Raw genomic sequence first — 16,738 nt, forward strand, 5'->3', positions numbered from 1 at the left:
CAAGGTTGAGAGGAGTAGAGGGGGCATAAAACAGCATGGGTAGACAGAGTAACCAGAATGCATTATATACATATCAGAAATTATCAATGAACAAAATTAATATATAATTAGACTCAACTTATCTCACAGATTTTATTTCTCTGATAGCTGTTACTTATTTGAAAGGCACACATTGCTTTCCCATGAGAGACTGACTTTAGTTGAACCACACAGTGCCCAGCAAGCACTGCTCTGAGCTTGCTGATTTGCCAGAATAGCTGCACAGAAACTTGCTTTTTGGAGACATTTTGCCAGCATATCACTCTAAGCAGTCAGTGGGGCTGCCCATTCACCCTCCATCTGCTCTTCTCTGTCTTAATTGGACTTGACTTTTATTAGTGAGGCAGAGACCAGTTTCTGAGCTACCCTGAAGTGGCCTTGGCTTTCTGAGGCAGTTAGACTCAAGATGAGGGTCATTCATTCACTCATGTGCGAGGATTACAAGGCCCTGTCACACCAGGCCAGCCAAGAATGAAGTCATCTCGTAGTCTGTCATCAAATAAGAAAGCTGGACACAGACCTAATGACTATAATTTATGATATTTTATTAAATCATGGGTAGCATACCTGCAGCCTCTTGGAAAGATGCGGCCTCAGGTTTGCTAAGGCTCTGTTATATACCACAGTTTCTTGAGGCAAACACGGTTGCCAGGTTTTGCAGGACTGTGAGATATGCATGTATGTATCAGGGTTGATTGCATCTATAACAGATGCTGGTGTGTCCCAGTACTTCGCCATCGTGCAGTGGGATGACTTCATCCATAAGCGGGCCATCCCTGTAAAAACAGTGCCCCTCTTCCCTCCTCTTGCACACTTTTGCCTAATTGGTTCTCATCTTTCCCCTCTGATGCCTCTCTCATACTACAGCTAAGGCAGTTTTTACAGCACACGTCAAACCCTTGCACTTGAATTATATCTAAACTCTTTCAAATGAATTTATTGTGTGCTTCGATATTTAAGGTACTGATCTGAGTCAGAAAATAAAAACAAATACAACAGCCTTTTCTGTCTAATCTGTGCCTTTCTCAAGCATACATCCCAACAGATGGAGATAGATTATGCAAACAAATAAACACATTTCATTTTTAATGTTATAGGGTTTTTTTTTAAATCAGTAGACATTGTGCTTTTAAGTTCTGATGAACAGTTTGCAATTTTATTTTATTTTCCTTATAGTTGTGTGTGAGAATGCCCAAGCATGTGTGTGATCATATGTGCACATGCACATGGGGGTGAGGCATGTATGCCAGAGTGCACATGTTGAAGTCAGAGGGGAAATTTTGGAGGTTTACTCCTTCCACCATGTGGGTTTCAAAGATTTAGTACAGGTTGTCAGACTTGTCAGCAAATGTCTTCACATGCTGAGCTATCTCACCAGCTCCGTCTTTATAATTTTAAATAAGGTGGTCAAGTGGTATTTGAACAAAGAATGAGAAAGGAAAGTCAACTAGCTATTTGGAGATGGGGGAATAATATTTTCAGGCCAGGGGAGGCATCGGTACATGGAGCCTGAGAGTGTTGCTTGCTTAGGCTGTTCATGAAATAGCAAGGGGACCACATTGATGGAGAATTAGAAAGTAAAATAGAGAGGCACCGGAGAAGGAGCAGGCCATGATTACTGTGACTGGAGACTTGTAAGGGTCCTTCTGACCCTGGCCGGCTCTGTTGTGCATTGATGATGGAGTGGGAGGATGGAGCAGTGGCCAGAGATGAGCTCCCAGGGAGTCAGCCGGGATGACCGTGCTGGCAGTGAGCACTCATCAAACGTGGGAGATGCTCTCACAGTAAACCCGGCAGAGAGGCTTGATGGATTAGATGTGAAATATATACTAAGAAGACAGGTCAAGGTTCTAGAACGGCATTGCTGTCAGTGGAGAAAAAGGATTAAGTGTCAGGGAGTCGGTCAAAAGCAGTCAGGGCTCACTGCCTGTCTGACTACAGCAGCTGCTAACCTTCCCGAGTTGAAACTCTTTGTGTTTGTGTCACTAAGGAGGTACTATCATTTATAATTTTTAAAACCAAAAAAATTAGGATGAATTCATAACTCCTAATTTTCCTCTCTCCCTCTAGCTAATGCATCACTAAGCCATATCACCAGGCATAGGCTTTCGCCTTACCTGGTCTCAAAACTGTCACCAGCTCTCCTTTGCCTCTGCTCTGGTCTGTGTAACATGCATGGTTTTCCTATAGCACAGAAGTGTGATTTGCTTTTCTGTCTGGTCTTATAATTTCTGGGTTTCATTTGGAGTGTTTAGATTCTTTATGTTATTGGAAAGACTGGTCTGAATGCATTTGGCTCTTCTATTTTCTTTCTGGTGGTCACCTTTGGATTTTTGCTTTGCTGCCTCTTCTTCCTGCTACGTCGGATTGATTCTCTATATGTTAGTTTTTACAATTTCATTTTAAGCTCTCTATTGCTTTGTGGGGTTTGTAGGCATCTTTTTGCATTATTTTAAAGGGTTGCTTTAATGATTACAACAGGCATCCTAACCCTTTCTGTTTTGGGCACATCTTGTGTTACTGTACATAAAGTATGAGCAGCTGTCATCACTAGAGCTGTGTGCACAGCCCTCCCACCTTCGTATGCCCATGTTTTCCTGTGCATGGTGTCAGCCTAGTATAAAAACCCCGCAGTGCAGCAGTTCTTCCATTGTTTGCTTTAAGTGGCACATTATTCTGCTCAGATTGCCATAACAAATTACAACAGCCTGGGTGCAGAAGTGACAGGCATCACTTTTCTTCCTGTTCTGCAGGCTAAAAGTCTATGATCAAGATATGACATGCTTTGGTTTTGGTAAAAACACGCTACGTATATGGCGGACATCTGGTATCTCTGCCTCTTCTTACACAGATGACAGCTCTGGTGCTAAAACCCCTGTCATAACTTAGTTTAATCTTGATTAAGCTCAGTAATGACCCCAAGCACATCAGAGACTCAGACTCGAGCTTCAGTGCTGGGGCTTTGGGTGGGAACAAGTTCATTCCATAACAGTCATGCACATTGGAAGGAAATGCTGGCAACTGCAAACATATTTTTTGCATTACCTATGTAATAACAATTTCCATTTCTCTTGCAGAGTTTAAGTGTCTGTCTGGTAACTTTTCTTCTTAAACTGAGTGACTTCCTTTGGCATGTTTTATAGTGCAGGCCAACTGACAAAAAAACATTGTCTCTTTAATAGTGAATTTTCTTTACATTCAAGGTATTTCTGCTCAATATAGAAATTATGGTTAACTGATTCATTTCCTCCTTCCTATAGACATCAAAGTAAATATTTTACATCCTGAGGTTATTGTTTCTTGTAAGTTGCTCATTATGTCTACCAGTCTTTCCTTTTGGTGATATAACATGTTTCTCTGTCTTCAAGATTTTCTTGTCTTTGGTTTTATTTTGATGTACAGAGAGGTGATCCTCTTTAAATTTATACTTGGAATTGCAAGTTGATATTTTTCACTGCATTTCCAATAACTTCTGCATTTACCTTTTCTGTTCCATTTGCTCCCTTCTATTGTAGCTCCAGGTGAATGTATCTGGTATACCAGTTTCTCCTTCCCTAGTCCCCGCCACACCCCCTTGTGTGTGTTCTCACTGCCATGCCCCCTTGTGTTCTCACTGCCACACCCCCTTGTGTGTGTTCTCACTGCCACACCCCCTTGTGTGTGTTCTCACTGTCACACCCCCTTGTGTGTGTTCTCACTGCCACACCCCCTTGTGTGTGTTCTCACTGCCACACGCCCTTGTGTGTGTTCTCACTGTCACACCCCCTGTGTTCTCACTGCCACGCCCCCTCGTGTATGTTCTCACTGCCATGCCCCCTTGTGTGTGTTCTCACTGCCATGCCCCCTTGTGTGCATTCTCACTGCCATGCCCCCTTGTGTGTGTTCTCACTGCCACACCCCCTTGTGTGTGTTCTCACTGCCACACCCCCTTGTGTGTGTTCTCACTGCCATGCCCCCTCGTGTATGTTCTCACTGCCATGCCCCCTTGTGTGCATTCTCACTGCCACGCCCCCTCGTGTATGTTCTCACTGCCATGCCCCCTTGTGTGTGTTCTCACTGCCATGCCCCCTTGTGTGTGTTCTCACTACCACACCCCCTTGTGTGTGTTCTCACTGCCACACCCCCTGTGTTCTCACTGCCATGCCCCCTTGTGTGTGTTCTCACTGTCACGCCCCCTTGTGTTCTCACTGTCACACCCCCTGTGTTCTCATTGTCACGCCCCCTGTGTTCTCATTGTCACGCCCCCTGTGTTCTCACTGTCATGCTCCCTTGTATGTGTTCTCACTGTCTCCAACTTTTATGTTTTTAAGTTCAGGATTCCTTTAACTGTAATCTGCACTCAGGTGTGAGGAATATCTGCTGGGTGTCTGTTTTAGCTATTATGGTGACCAGTACTGGAATTCTCATGTTATAGTTTGTTACCTACCTATAGGTTCCTGTTTCCTATTTTTCTTGTGTATATAGGATTGTGATTGCGCTACCTGCTTTCAACCTCTTGAATTCTAATTCTCACCATTGTCATCTCGCCTTTCTATTAAATGGCTTTTTGCTTATATACTAATTGTCCCCAACACAGCACAAGTTCAGTAATTTCTGATGACATTGTAGACATTGTGATTGATGTTATAGAAACACTAGGGTTTTTTTATTCCTCTAATGAATATGGATTGTTATTTTTCTTTCTTGGCATGCACTTTATATATTAAACTCCAAAGTTTATCTGCCTTTTGATTAGTACATTCTAAAATATATGTTGATTTTCTCAGCCTTAACTGTTAATTCAGAGATCATCCTGGACTAGGTAGGCATTGACACACAGTGCTAGACTCCCTTCCTATAGCTCTCTCTTCTAGAAGATACTCCCTTGACCTCACCTTACCCAGAAGACTACATATTTCATGAACATGCTAACCATTATGCATAGCATTGGCTAAGGCCCGCCCTCAGGACAAGTCTATAAAATCAACAAACACATAGAAAATGGTTTTCTTTCATGCATTTATTTTCCCTGTTTTTTTTAAAGCTTTTGTGTGTGTTTAGAATGTGTGCATGTATATGCACATGTGTATGTGGTGTGGGGCCAGAGGCTGAGGTCGGGTGGCTTCCTCATCATGCATTCTTTGAGACAGTGTCTTTCCCTGAACTTTAAGCTCACCATTCCAGCTAGCCTGGGTAGCCAGGGGCCTCTGGGTTCCAGTGTCTCTGCTCCTGCAACAATGAGGTTGTATGTCCTTAAGAGTTCGACACAATGCACTTTAATCACTATATATAATTGCTCTCTGTACAAGAATTGATAAATGAGTCAGCCATTATCAGAAATGGAGGCTCTGGATCTTCTTCTTCTTCTTCTTCTTCTTCTTCTTCTTCTTCTTCTTCTTCTTCTTCTTCTTCTTCTTCTTCTTCTTCTTCTTCTTCTTCTTCCCATCTAAAGCCTTGCCTGTGGCATGCTTGATGTATCTTCTTCCTGTCCCTTCAGTTTGCTCAGCTGTCCCCATTGCTTACTTATTTTATACCTACTCTTACTTGAGCCAGTCAAGTCCTAGGACATATGAGCTACTCTACTTCCATAGTGTTCGCATCTTCTATTCCCGTTGCTTGGAAACTGGTGGCTGCCATTCCTTCTGAATGTGTTAACTTAGGTATCATCTTCAGTGATTTCCTTGGTGTCTAGTGTCACGTTCCCCCTTTTATCTCTACGGAAGGTCCGTCTATATCGCTTCTGATTAGTCTTAGTTGGAAGGTTATCTTCTCAGATATTAGAATGGCTACATCAGCTTGCCTCTCAGGTCCATTTGCTTGTGATATCTTTTTCTACCCTTTTTACCTGAGGTGATGTCTCTCCTAGATACAAGGTGTGTTTCTTGGAATTACCATTGTCACATCTAGTTTTTTCTGTTTGGAATTTCTTTACTTACTCCATTTTCACTTCTATGTCATAAGCTCTTTTCTTCATTTCATCCCTCTCTTCATTTGTGTTTTCATAGATTTCATTAGTGGATTTATTTATATCCTCTTTATGGACCTTGAACATATTCACAATAGCTGTTTGGAAGTCCTCCCCATCTTATCCTGCATCTATATGGCATGACTCAGGATCTATGTCCTAGGTTTGCTGGGCTTTAGTGGAGACATAGTGTCCTGGATCTTACTGTGTTTTTATGCTGGTGCCCAGGCATCTGGGTTTGGGATATGTAATTCTGGTTGCTGATGTTGGATAGGCTTTTTTCAGTCCTTGTTTTCAGTTTGTCCTCTCTGGTTCTTAGAGAGTGTGCTGAGTATGGATTGCCTAGTACAGAGCTCTTCAGAGTTCAAACTCCTGCCTTTTGTGACTACTTAGGGTCCCAGGTAAAAGATGTTTCTAGGTACTGAGAGATGACAGAAAGGAGTAGGGATGGGATATAAGGGCATTACTGAGAGGGTGCATAGGAGGGAGGAAAGCTACCTTCCATGAGCTTCGGTGGAGTCCCTAGGGATGCAGGAGAGGGAAGACAGCCCCCTACAGGGAGGAAGGCTTCAGAAGCAGATCACTGTAGAACCTTGCCTGTGGGGGCAAAGAGAGAAAGCAGAGGCCACAGCTGGTGACCTGCTACAAAGCTGGGGATAAGACTGGGGAATTGGAATTGGAACATCAGAAGGAGAGTAAAATCACTGACTCAATCCCCTAGCCAGCATGGCCAACAGGTTTCCTGGGAGAGAGAGCCTACAATGTGGACTATATCTTTCTATAGAGATAATTTTACTGAGAAAAGAAATTCCATGTATCTTGGCTACACCAAACCCCTGTGCTTATTCACTATGCCTGGGATGTTCAGGCAACATTGGTGGAATCTGTGAAAACTAGTAGCACTCTAGACTATATTTGAATTTTGACATAATGCCTCCCTTTGTAAGAAATATTACTTTTATTTATGTTTGTATCCTGCTTTTAAAATGATAAACACCACAAAACAACCATATATCAGATGTTAGTTTCACAAATAAATGAACTAATTAACAACTGAAAATACATAAAACTCCAGCTTGTTGGTGAAAGAACTAACTACTTTTGAATTAAATCAGAATTTATCCACTTACTAATGAAAATTGTTGTATGTAAGTCTAACATTATAATTGTGAAAAATAAAACACAGCATTATCTTTCAGTGATGTTTTATATCTTCCAGGGAGAGTTCCTTCCAGCAGCATGTTTTCTTTCATTCCTCCTCCTCCTCCTCTTCCTCTTCCTCCTCCTCTTTTTCCTTCTCTCTCTCTCTCTCTCTCTCTCTCTCTCTCTCTCTCTCACACACACACACACACACACACACATACAAACACACTTTTCAACCCAATTAGTGTTGCTTGTGTGTGCATGTGCTTAGGAATCCCAATTATAATTGGCTAACCCATGCTTGGACAAAGTTGATTTTCCCTCCCTCTTCAGCCACCTGTATTCATATATTCTTGAGAGTCTTGAGTGGGGGATAAAGCTAAGGTGTTTGGGTTTTTTGTTTGTTTGTTCATTTGGTGTTTTTGTTGTTGCTGTTTAGTTTTTCTTCTGGATAAGAATACATGTAAAGGTGTAAAATAAATTTGAAAAAAATGATTGTAAAGTCTTACATGTCTGTAATCACAGCACTGGAGAAGCAATTTTGGGTGAAGGCAAAGCCAAGGTATTTTTTTTTTGTTTGTTTGTTTTCTTGGTTTTTTTTTGTTGTTGGTTGGTTGGTTGTTTTTCCTTCTGGATAAGAAGACAAGATAAGAAAAGATCTAAAATAAATTTGAAAATTTGCTGGCACAATCATACATGTCTGTAATCACAACACTTGAGAAGCAAACAGGAAGATCATGGCATTAAGTACAGGGTACGCTGCATAATGAGACTCTGTGGCCGAGTGTGGTGGCACATGCCTTTAATCCCAGCACTTGGGAGGCAGAGGCAGGCGGATTTCTGTGAGTTTGAGGCCAGCCTGATCTACAAAGCAAGTTCAGGACAACCAAGGCTATGCAGAGAAAAACTGTCTTGAAAAACCAAAGAGAGAGAGAGAGAGAGAGAGAGAGAGAGAGAGAGAGAGAGAGAGAGAGAGAGAAGGGCTTGACAAGTAGTCTTGTTCAAGGCCAAAGCCTTGGGTTCATCCCTGAAAACTACAAAGTGTATCGAGGGCACATTAACTTATGACGTAGATTATTAACACAAATTACAAGACAACAGTTGTGAAAATAACAAACCGTTCTGAGTCTTAATGATGTCTTTACTTTCCCCACAAGAAAATGTCCTAGATATCCTCAGAAATTAGACTATGAACTGGGTTTAATAGGAATGAAACCTGTCATGAAATAAGAGAGTTTTATCTTGGCCAACTGAACACAGACCAAAAGATGCCAAGTTCCCACGTTCAGAACTTGCTATGAGTTCTTTGTCAGCAGTGCTGATGTCTCAGTCAATGCCTTCTCTTCATAACTGTGCATGATTGGCCATTTGTCTTATTACCATGAAAAGTGTTTTTGAGAGGGAATCAGAGACAGGGAATGTTTCGTTTAGGGTCGGGCTTTAAGAGAGCCTGAGACTGAAGTCTTAGGATTCCCTGCCCTTCGCACTTTCCCTCCACCACATCAAATGTCAAAACTCAAATGCCTGGCAGGCCAGAAAGGTAGTATCGGTGAGTAAACTTGTCCGAGAAGCAAAGGGATAGTTCTGGTGCCACAGGGACATTTCTTTTGCCTTCACTGTGCCCCGTATCCAGCTCTTTATTCATCCGCTTGGCAGAGGTGGGCACAGGGAAAAGTGTCTTGAAAATAAATTATGAGTTCTGTGGTGACGAGAATTGACAGGTCTTGTGTCTGCTGTTGGGAATGGGGGGCCAGCGAGGGCAGCTCTCTGTGGAGAGTTGTTCTTCCTGTGAATTCACCCAGTCTCACCATGGCAACAAGGGGTGGGGGTGGGGGAGTCTAGCGTTTTACAAGCCAAAATGTGTACACTAAGGCAATGCTCCATTTTAAAATATTGCTACATTTTTTTTTCAAAGCATAATACATACCAAGTGAAGTCTATCACCACAGGGAACCATGTGCTGGCCAGCTATGGTCTCTGCATTGTCCTGTGTCACAGTGCCATTTTTGCAGATTCTAAATATATAAGAAAGGGACCTAAAGCTGAGTATTTATTGCAAGATGGCTTTTCTGTCTTGAACAACATCTGGAAACCAGCAGGAAGAAGACCTTATCCCCCCATCCTGACAGGGCAGAGCCTTCTGCCACACTTCAGCAGCCTCTTTTAGAACAGAAAGCTGAGGAGATGGCCACAGAAGTAAGACCCAGAGATAGACTGCCGGTGTGCTTCTGAGGCAACTGTGTGGCAAAAATGGCCACTATTGAAGTCTGATTAATTCCCTGAATCATTGCCGGTAGGAAAACACATCCTTGTCTATGTGTGCTACACGCATAGAGAATGTGACACAAGTTGTAAGGTTGCTCCTGTGAGCAGACTGCTGAGCTGTTGGAATGAGTGCTCTGTAAACTGACAAAGAGGTTAACATGTTTTCTATTTTTTTATGTTTCTCCGTCAAATGCTCTCAGGGACCCATTGGTTTTCCCTGCCATCCTTTGTAGCCAGTCTTAACTACTTTATAGGTTCTTCCTTTCTTTTCTGTCTGTCTTTCCTTCCTTCCCTTTCCCTCCTTCCCTCCTTCCTTCTTTCCTTCCTTCCTTCCTCCTTTCTTTCCTTCCTTCATTTCTTTCCCTTCCTTCTTTCTTTCCCTCCTTCCTTCCTTCCTTCCCAGGCTGGGCTTGAACTCACAGAGATCCACTTGCCTCTGCATCCCTGAGTCCTGGGATTACAGGTGTGTGCCACCATACCTGCTTGGATTCTTCTTTCTTTCACCCTTCTCCGTACCTTTTCTTCTTCCCTTCCAAACCCCAAACACCAGATACGAGAGGAAAAAATGGTAGACAGGAAAGGAAAAAGATCCCTGAATAAAGTCAGGGGTTGGAAAAGGAGCAGTGTTATCCGTAGGCTGCATCCTGATGGTTAGGGGCATCATCCATAGACTATGTCCTGATGGTTAGGGGCATCATCCATAGACTACGTCCTGATGGTTAGGGGCATCATCCATAGACTACGTCCTGATGGTTAGGTACATCATCCATAGACTGTGTCCTGATGGTTAGGGGCATCATCTATAGACTACGTCCTGATGGTTAGGGGCATCATCCATAGACGATGTCCTGATGGTTAGGTACATCATCCATAGACTACGTCCTGATGGTTAGGGGCATCATCCATAGACTACGTCCTGATGGTTAGGTACATCATCCATAGACGATGTCCTGATGGTTAGGTACATCATCCATAGACTACGTCCTGATGGTTAGGGGCATCATCCATAGACTACGTCCTGATGGTTAGGTACATCATCCATAGACGATGTCCTGATGGTTAGGGGCATCATCCATAGACTACGTCCTGATGGTTAGGGACATCATCCATAGACTGTGTCCTGATGGTTAGGGGCATCATCCATAGACTACGTCCTGATGGTTAGGGGCATCATCCATAGACTGTGTCCTGATGGTTAATAGCATCATCCATAGACGATGTCCTGATGCTTAGGGGCATCATCCATAGACTACGTCCTGATGGTTAGGGACATCATCCATAGACTACGTCCTGATGGTTAGGGACATCATCCATAGACGATGTCCTGATGGTTAGGTACATCATCCATAGACTACGTCCTGATGGTTAGGGGCATCATCCATAGACTACGTCCTGATGGTTAGGGGCATCATCCATAGACTACGTCCTGATGGTTAGGGGCATCATCCATAGACGATGTCCTGATGGTTAGGTACATCATCCATAGACTACCTCCTGATGGTTAGGGGCATCATCCATAGACTACGTCCTGATGGTTAGGTACATCATCCATAGACGATGTCCTGATGGTTAGGGGCATCATCCATAGACTACGTCCTGATGGTTAGGTACATCATCCATAGACAATGTCCTGATGGTTAGGGGCATCATCCATAGACGATGTCCTGATGGTTAGGTACATCATCCATAGACGATGTCCTGATGGTTAGGGGCATCATCCATAGACGATGTCCTGATGGTTAGGGGCATCATCCATAGACGATGTCCTGATGGTTAGGGACATCATCCATAGACGATGTCCTGATGGTTAGGTACATCATCCATAGACTACGTCCTGATGGTTAGGGGCATCATCCATAGACGATGTCCTGATGGTTAGGTACATCATCCATAGACGATGTCCTGATGGTTAGGTACATCATCCATAGACGATGTCCTGATGGTTAGGTACATCATCCATAGACTACGTCCTGATGGTTAGGGGCATCATCCATAGACTAAGTCCTGATGGTTAGGGACATCATCCATAGACTGTGTCCTGATGGTTAGGGGCATCATCCATAGACTGTGTCCTGATGGTTAATAGCATCATCCATAGACGATGTCCTGATGCTTAGGGGCATCATCCATAGACGATGTCCTGATGGTTAGGGGCATCAAGCTGCTTGGGGCAAGTTTAATCTTCACTGACAGGATATCTAATTTCTTTTTGTTGTTTCTTCTTTGCACATGCACACTTAACAAACCGCGACCAACACCAACCCATCCTGCCTCCTGAGGCCCTAGCATTTATATATCCTCTGAAAAGTTCCCAGAATTCCAAATGTCACACAATTGAAAAAACTATCTGCAGCTGGCAAAATCATTCCCCAACTAGAGCACAAGGCAAATCATAGTCATCTATTGCGGAGCAGCCCCATATGTCCACACCTGGGGTTAAAATGAAAACATGTCCTTATAATATTTCTGTGCTTTTTAAAGAAACCAAAATTCTCACTACAATTCTTATTCATTCAAATTTATGATTATTTATTTTATCTCTAATTTGTATATACTTACCCTCTGGCCAGGTGTGCCTGGAACAATCAGATTAAAATATAAAATGTGGTAAGTAATGCCAAGAACGGCGTAACGCTGCGTGAACATATGCTGGCATTCACCCATCTTCACAGATCCTTCTGTGCTATGTGGGCTACCCAGCCGCCTTTCTTTTTCCATCCTGTGTCTTTCCATCCTCATGCCTCTTTAGTAATTACCAAAAGGACTGGATTCCTACTTTAGGCTTCTATAGTTTGCTGTGTGCTGTGTATACATGTCACTGTCCTCAAAACCTAAGCACATTGCCTAGTAGGCTTAATGTTCTGTAAACACTAAATAACTGTGTTCATAAAAGAACTTCCATGTCTTTCTGAAAGTTTGTTTAAATGTTTGTTTTATGACTTCTAATGTGATTTCCATAAAAATTAGCATCAAATGCAGAGCTTTGTCTTATCTGTTAATATGCTAATAGCTTCACTCCACTTCTCTCAAGGAATCGTGATTTTTCCCCCCTGAGTCTCTAGGACCCAAAGGTGGACCTAGAGGAAGTACGTACTGCAAAACTGCATGGTTTTTCTTTTTAATGACCAGTGAGTTTTGGTATTATTTTGAAACATTTCCATAGAATTACTCCCAGTGGGATTCTCCAACTTACAGTCAACCTAGACATTTATGACGCCATATGGCATAGCAGTTACTGATAAGAAGTTTAGATGTTGCACACCACAGTTTGAGACCGCAGTGTGGCCCCGTGGCCTGAGATGTTATTTACATAATTTCAGCCATTGAGCCCCAGTTTCCTCATCTATTTAACAGAAACCAGCATCTTCTTGGAGATCTGTGATCAGTAGATGAAATAATGTGTTTGTGACTCTTAGGTTGGTGTTGATGTAGGTAAATGATTTGATCAGTGTTAGGTGGTATTGATATTTTTGTTAGCGTTATAGCAAACACACTTTTCATTCTAGGAATCCTGTTTAAAACAAAGCTGAGATAAAGGAGAATATTGGGCTTCAGAGGTACTTAAGTGATTGTTTCAAAGTCACAAAGATGGTGCGGAGCCGAACCGGAACCTGGTCTCTGTGTCTCTGAAATAAATGTGCTTCCTTTTTTCCTAACCCTGGTTTTTAAGAAAAACCATCAGCCAGTTTTCATGGGGCCAAAATAGTCTGCTCAAGACTGAATGAAAATAATTCCTTCCAAATGGTGTTTTTTTTAGCCTAGGAGGCTGAAGTAAACATTCAGAAATATACAGATTAGTTAGCAGGCAGGGAAAGTATTGAGAAGCACTGGTGTTCCCAGGCATATTACATGTTTTGTTTAGAGCCACCAAGGGGATTAGGAATTAAATCCTAGACATAGTAGTCCAGATAAGATCTGTACAGTTCAGACATTCCTGCTTTCCCCTGTGACAATAGTTGAGTTTGGGGTGGGGGTGGGGCCTCTTGGCAGGTCTGGGACACCTCAGCTGTGCTTAGCTGGGACTTGGCCATCGTACTCTCACTCTTTCCCTGTGTCAAAGGCTGCATTAGTAGGGCACAGCAGGCTCTCAGCTGCTTACAAGTGGCAGGGAGAAATGAAGTGACCCAGACACAGTTAGTTAGTCCTTTCAGCACCCAAGACCCCATCCTTTCCCAATCTGCTTCCTGGGGCCAGTGCTGCCTACTAGTACCACCTCAACCTTAAGAGTAGCATCTGCTGCTGCTCTTCCTTCTAAATTCTGTATAATTAATCAAAGGGCCTTACACTAAAAAAGCTACTACATTTCTGATAGAATTGATATGTTCATACTAATGTCATTTTTTTTTTGTCTTAGATTCTCTATGGACAAAGAGTTGAACAAAGCAGAGTGGGGTGGGGGGCGGGGGGCAGGGAGACTGTCTCTCTGGCCGCCTGTGTCTTAAGGATAAAGACACTATAAAATTGACTCACCTCTATTGTGTTTTTTAGATAGACCATGTGGTTCAAGGCCACCCTGCCTTTCCTGAACTACAAGCCAAGGCCACAGCCAGGTAACTCCTCCAACAGTTCCTCTGTGGCTTTTCTGTCTATACGTATGGGTGACATTCATTTTCACAAGTTGTATGATTTTCAGAGCTTATGAACAATGCAAATGTTTGACAGGACTTAAGATGATCATCCGGATGGTTTAGGAGATACATTTGTTATGTTTGTTTTAGCACGGTCTAAGAAAAATCAGAGAAACTACTCCCACACAGAGATTGTGGATGAGCAGCCGTGGTGGAGATGGCCAGCGTGGGTTTGGGTCATAGTTCTCTGGGTGCATAGCCCAGCTTGACTCCTCTGTAGCTTTGCGCAAGTCACTCCTTCTCCAACTTCATTTGTGAAAGTAAGAATAGTAACTAATATTCAATAGCTTCTGAGGTATACGGAGAAAAGCTGAGTGCATGGGCTTGCAAGAAAATCGATATGTGCCTACCCATTTGTGCAAAGGAACTATGGGAGAAGTAAGTTATAAAGATTGATTTCTCATAGAGGATGGGTAGAAAGGGGATGTTAAAAAAAATGGGATTGGGAACAGGATAGAAAATAGAACACCTCTGGATATGTTTTTATATATAACTCTTACAGAAACACGGGGAGGCCTCATAGCCCATGACATGCTTAGAAGAAAAATGGGTGACAGATGGCTGATTAGCTACACAGATGGTAGATGATAGATAATAGATAATAGATAGATAGATAGATAGATAGATAGATAGATAGATAATAGATAGATAGATAGATAGATAGATAGATAGATAGATAGATAGATAATAGATAATAGACAGACAGGCAGGCAGGCAGGCAGGGAGGGAAACAGAGAGCAGGCTGTGTACTTGTGGTAGAATGGGCAAAACGAAATATAAATAGTAAAACTAGGCTTTCTCTATTACAAGGGAAGAGCCTACCTATACTACTGAAGTGCAATACATGTTGTGCTACAATCTCAACATTGTGCTCTCAGGTTATAGAAAAGGAGGTTGTGTCACCAAGCCTTCCCCTGGGAGCCAGAGCAACCCTCATCAGCTGGTACTTTCATTGGCTTAGGCTTAGGCTTAGGCATGGTATTACCTGGAACAAGAATTTCTAACTTCATATCAGCGGTGAGCCTTTGGAATCGTGTCCCAGGTTTTGCTGACGATACAAATGTTGTGCACAACTTCCTATAATTTAGAGGTCATAACTTTCATCACATTTGTGAAGGACTCCAATAGTCCAGCATTCATAAACCATTAACTGACCCCTAGGGGGAAAAAACAGCACCAAATTTGGAGTTCAGATGTGGATTCAAATACCAACTATGGTGTGCATTATTATGGGATAGGATTGGGTGATTAGCCTCAGACTCTGAGAGAACCTATTTTGAGTATAGGGAGGTGATAAAGCAGGCAAGAGCATTTTTTTTTAAGACAGGGTTTTTCCGTGTAACAGCCGTGCTGTCCTGGAACTTGCTCTGAGGACCAGGCTGGCCTTGAACTCACAGAGATTCTCCTGCTTCTGCCTCACAAGTGATGGGATTCAAGGCAAGAGCTATCACCGTCTGGCAGCAAGGGTTTAAAACTGACTTATGACGACAGCTGTACCTTTTCCTCACTGATGAAAAGAGAAAGAAGTGCAGTGGCAGTCATTCCCTGAGGCCAGGCTTCAGTAGCCTGCCTGCTTTCTCATGACTGGCGTGTGGGATTGCAAGAACCCTAAGCCTGGGATTACAGATGTTGGTTCTTAGGTCAGTTCCAGCACACGTGTCTTCTGTGCCCCCTCATGATCTCATAAAACCACAACAGTACTGACCTGCTTAATTCACTGACAGGTGCTGCAAGATTGACATGGACTTTGGGGATGTCGCTATGTAAACATTTAATGCTCACAGGAACTTAAAGAATAATTACATCTTGCAATGAAGCAGCATCTGGAACATTCTTCTACAGAATGTAGAATGCCATTTCAGTTTATGCTGTAACTAGAAAATGGGGAAATGTGATTAGCGTGCACGCCCAGAGCCTGAGACTCAGCGAGTAGGGTAGAAGCAGAACTTCTAGAATTCAGCCTAGAGTCAGACCTCAACCCTGACAGCCGTGCGGCGGCCAGCGGCTGCTGGGTCCTTCCTTCCCTTTGCCCGCACCCTTGTTCTTTGTTTAATCATTTTCTTCTCCTCTGTTGCCTATTCTACTTTGAATGCTGCCACATTCAACTCCCTGAAACGTTTTGACGTTAATGGTTCTCAGTGACTTCCGCTCTGCTAAATCCCCAAGACCCTTTACAGACTCAGTCCTCACATTCTCCGCGGCATGTGGCCTCAGGGATCTCTCCGTCTCCCTTTGTGGTACCTGTCCCTTACACTCCAAGATGTTGTCTGTCTATCCATGTTTCTTCTGTTTCTGAGTCTTCTCCTTTCCACAGTCATGGACTTTTTTTTCTCTTCCAGCAACATTCTTGTTCATCACAGCTGGCTCTCTGGCAGTGTTTTTCCGCTTTGCCATCTCTTCCGATGTAATCCCAACCATGCTCCTGACTTCATCTCGCTCTGTGTTTTGGTGACTCTCATACATATTTATTGAATAAAAGTACTTCTCTTCCACTGTCCTGTTACTTTCATCTTATCAAAGCAGATCTATTTGGTCCAATATTCCCATACTTCTGGTCTTACAACGAAAGGCACAGAACTCTGTTTAAAAAAAAAAATCACCAGAGTGGAAACTCCATAGGCCTCCTTGCTGTGACTTCAGGATCTTCTGATGACACTGAAGCGGATCATGTCCCCTCATAGCTTAGCTTCAGCAAATCCTGTTTGAAACTCCGGGAACA

General features: G+C 42.9%; 1 protein-coding gene across 7 annotated transcripts in view; it reads left to right on the forward strand.

The window, feature by feature from the left end:
- The window catches only part of FGGY (FGGY carbohydrate kinase domain containing), a 375,878-nt gene that overhangs the window by 245,442 nt on the left and 113,698 nt on the right, over positions 1-16,738 (forward strand). For all 7 annotated transcript variants that reach the window (XM_084784087.1, XM_084784089.1, XM_084784093.1 and 4 more), the window contains exon 10: positions 13,880-13,941. In XM_084784087.1, the coding sequence (XP_084640213.1) occupies positions 13,880-13,941 (62 nt within the window). The remainder of the gene's footprint in view (positions 1-13,879; positions 13,942-16,738) is intronic.

The sequence above is a fragment of the Acomys minous genome, assembly GCF_964271855.1.
Source record: "Acomys minous genome assembly, chromosome: 1".
Classification (NCBI taxonomy): Eukaryota; Metazoa; Chordata; class Mammalia; order Rodentia; family Muridae; genus Acomys; species Acomys minous.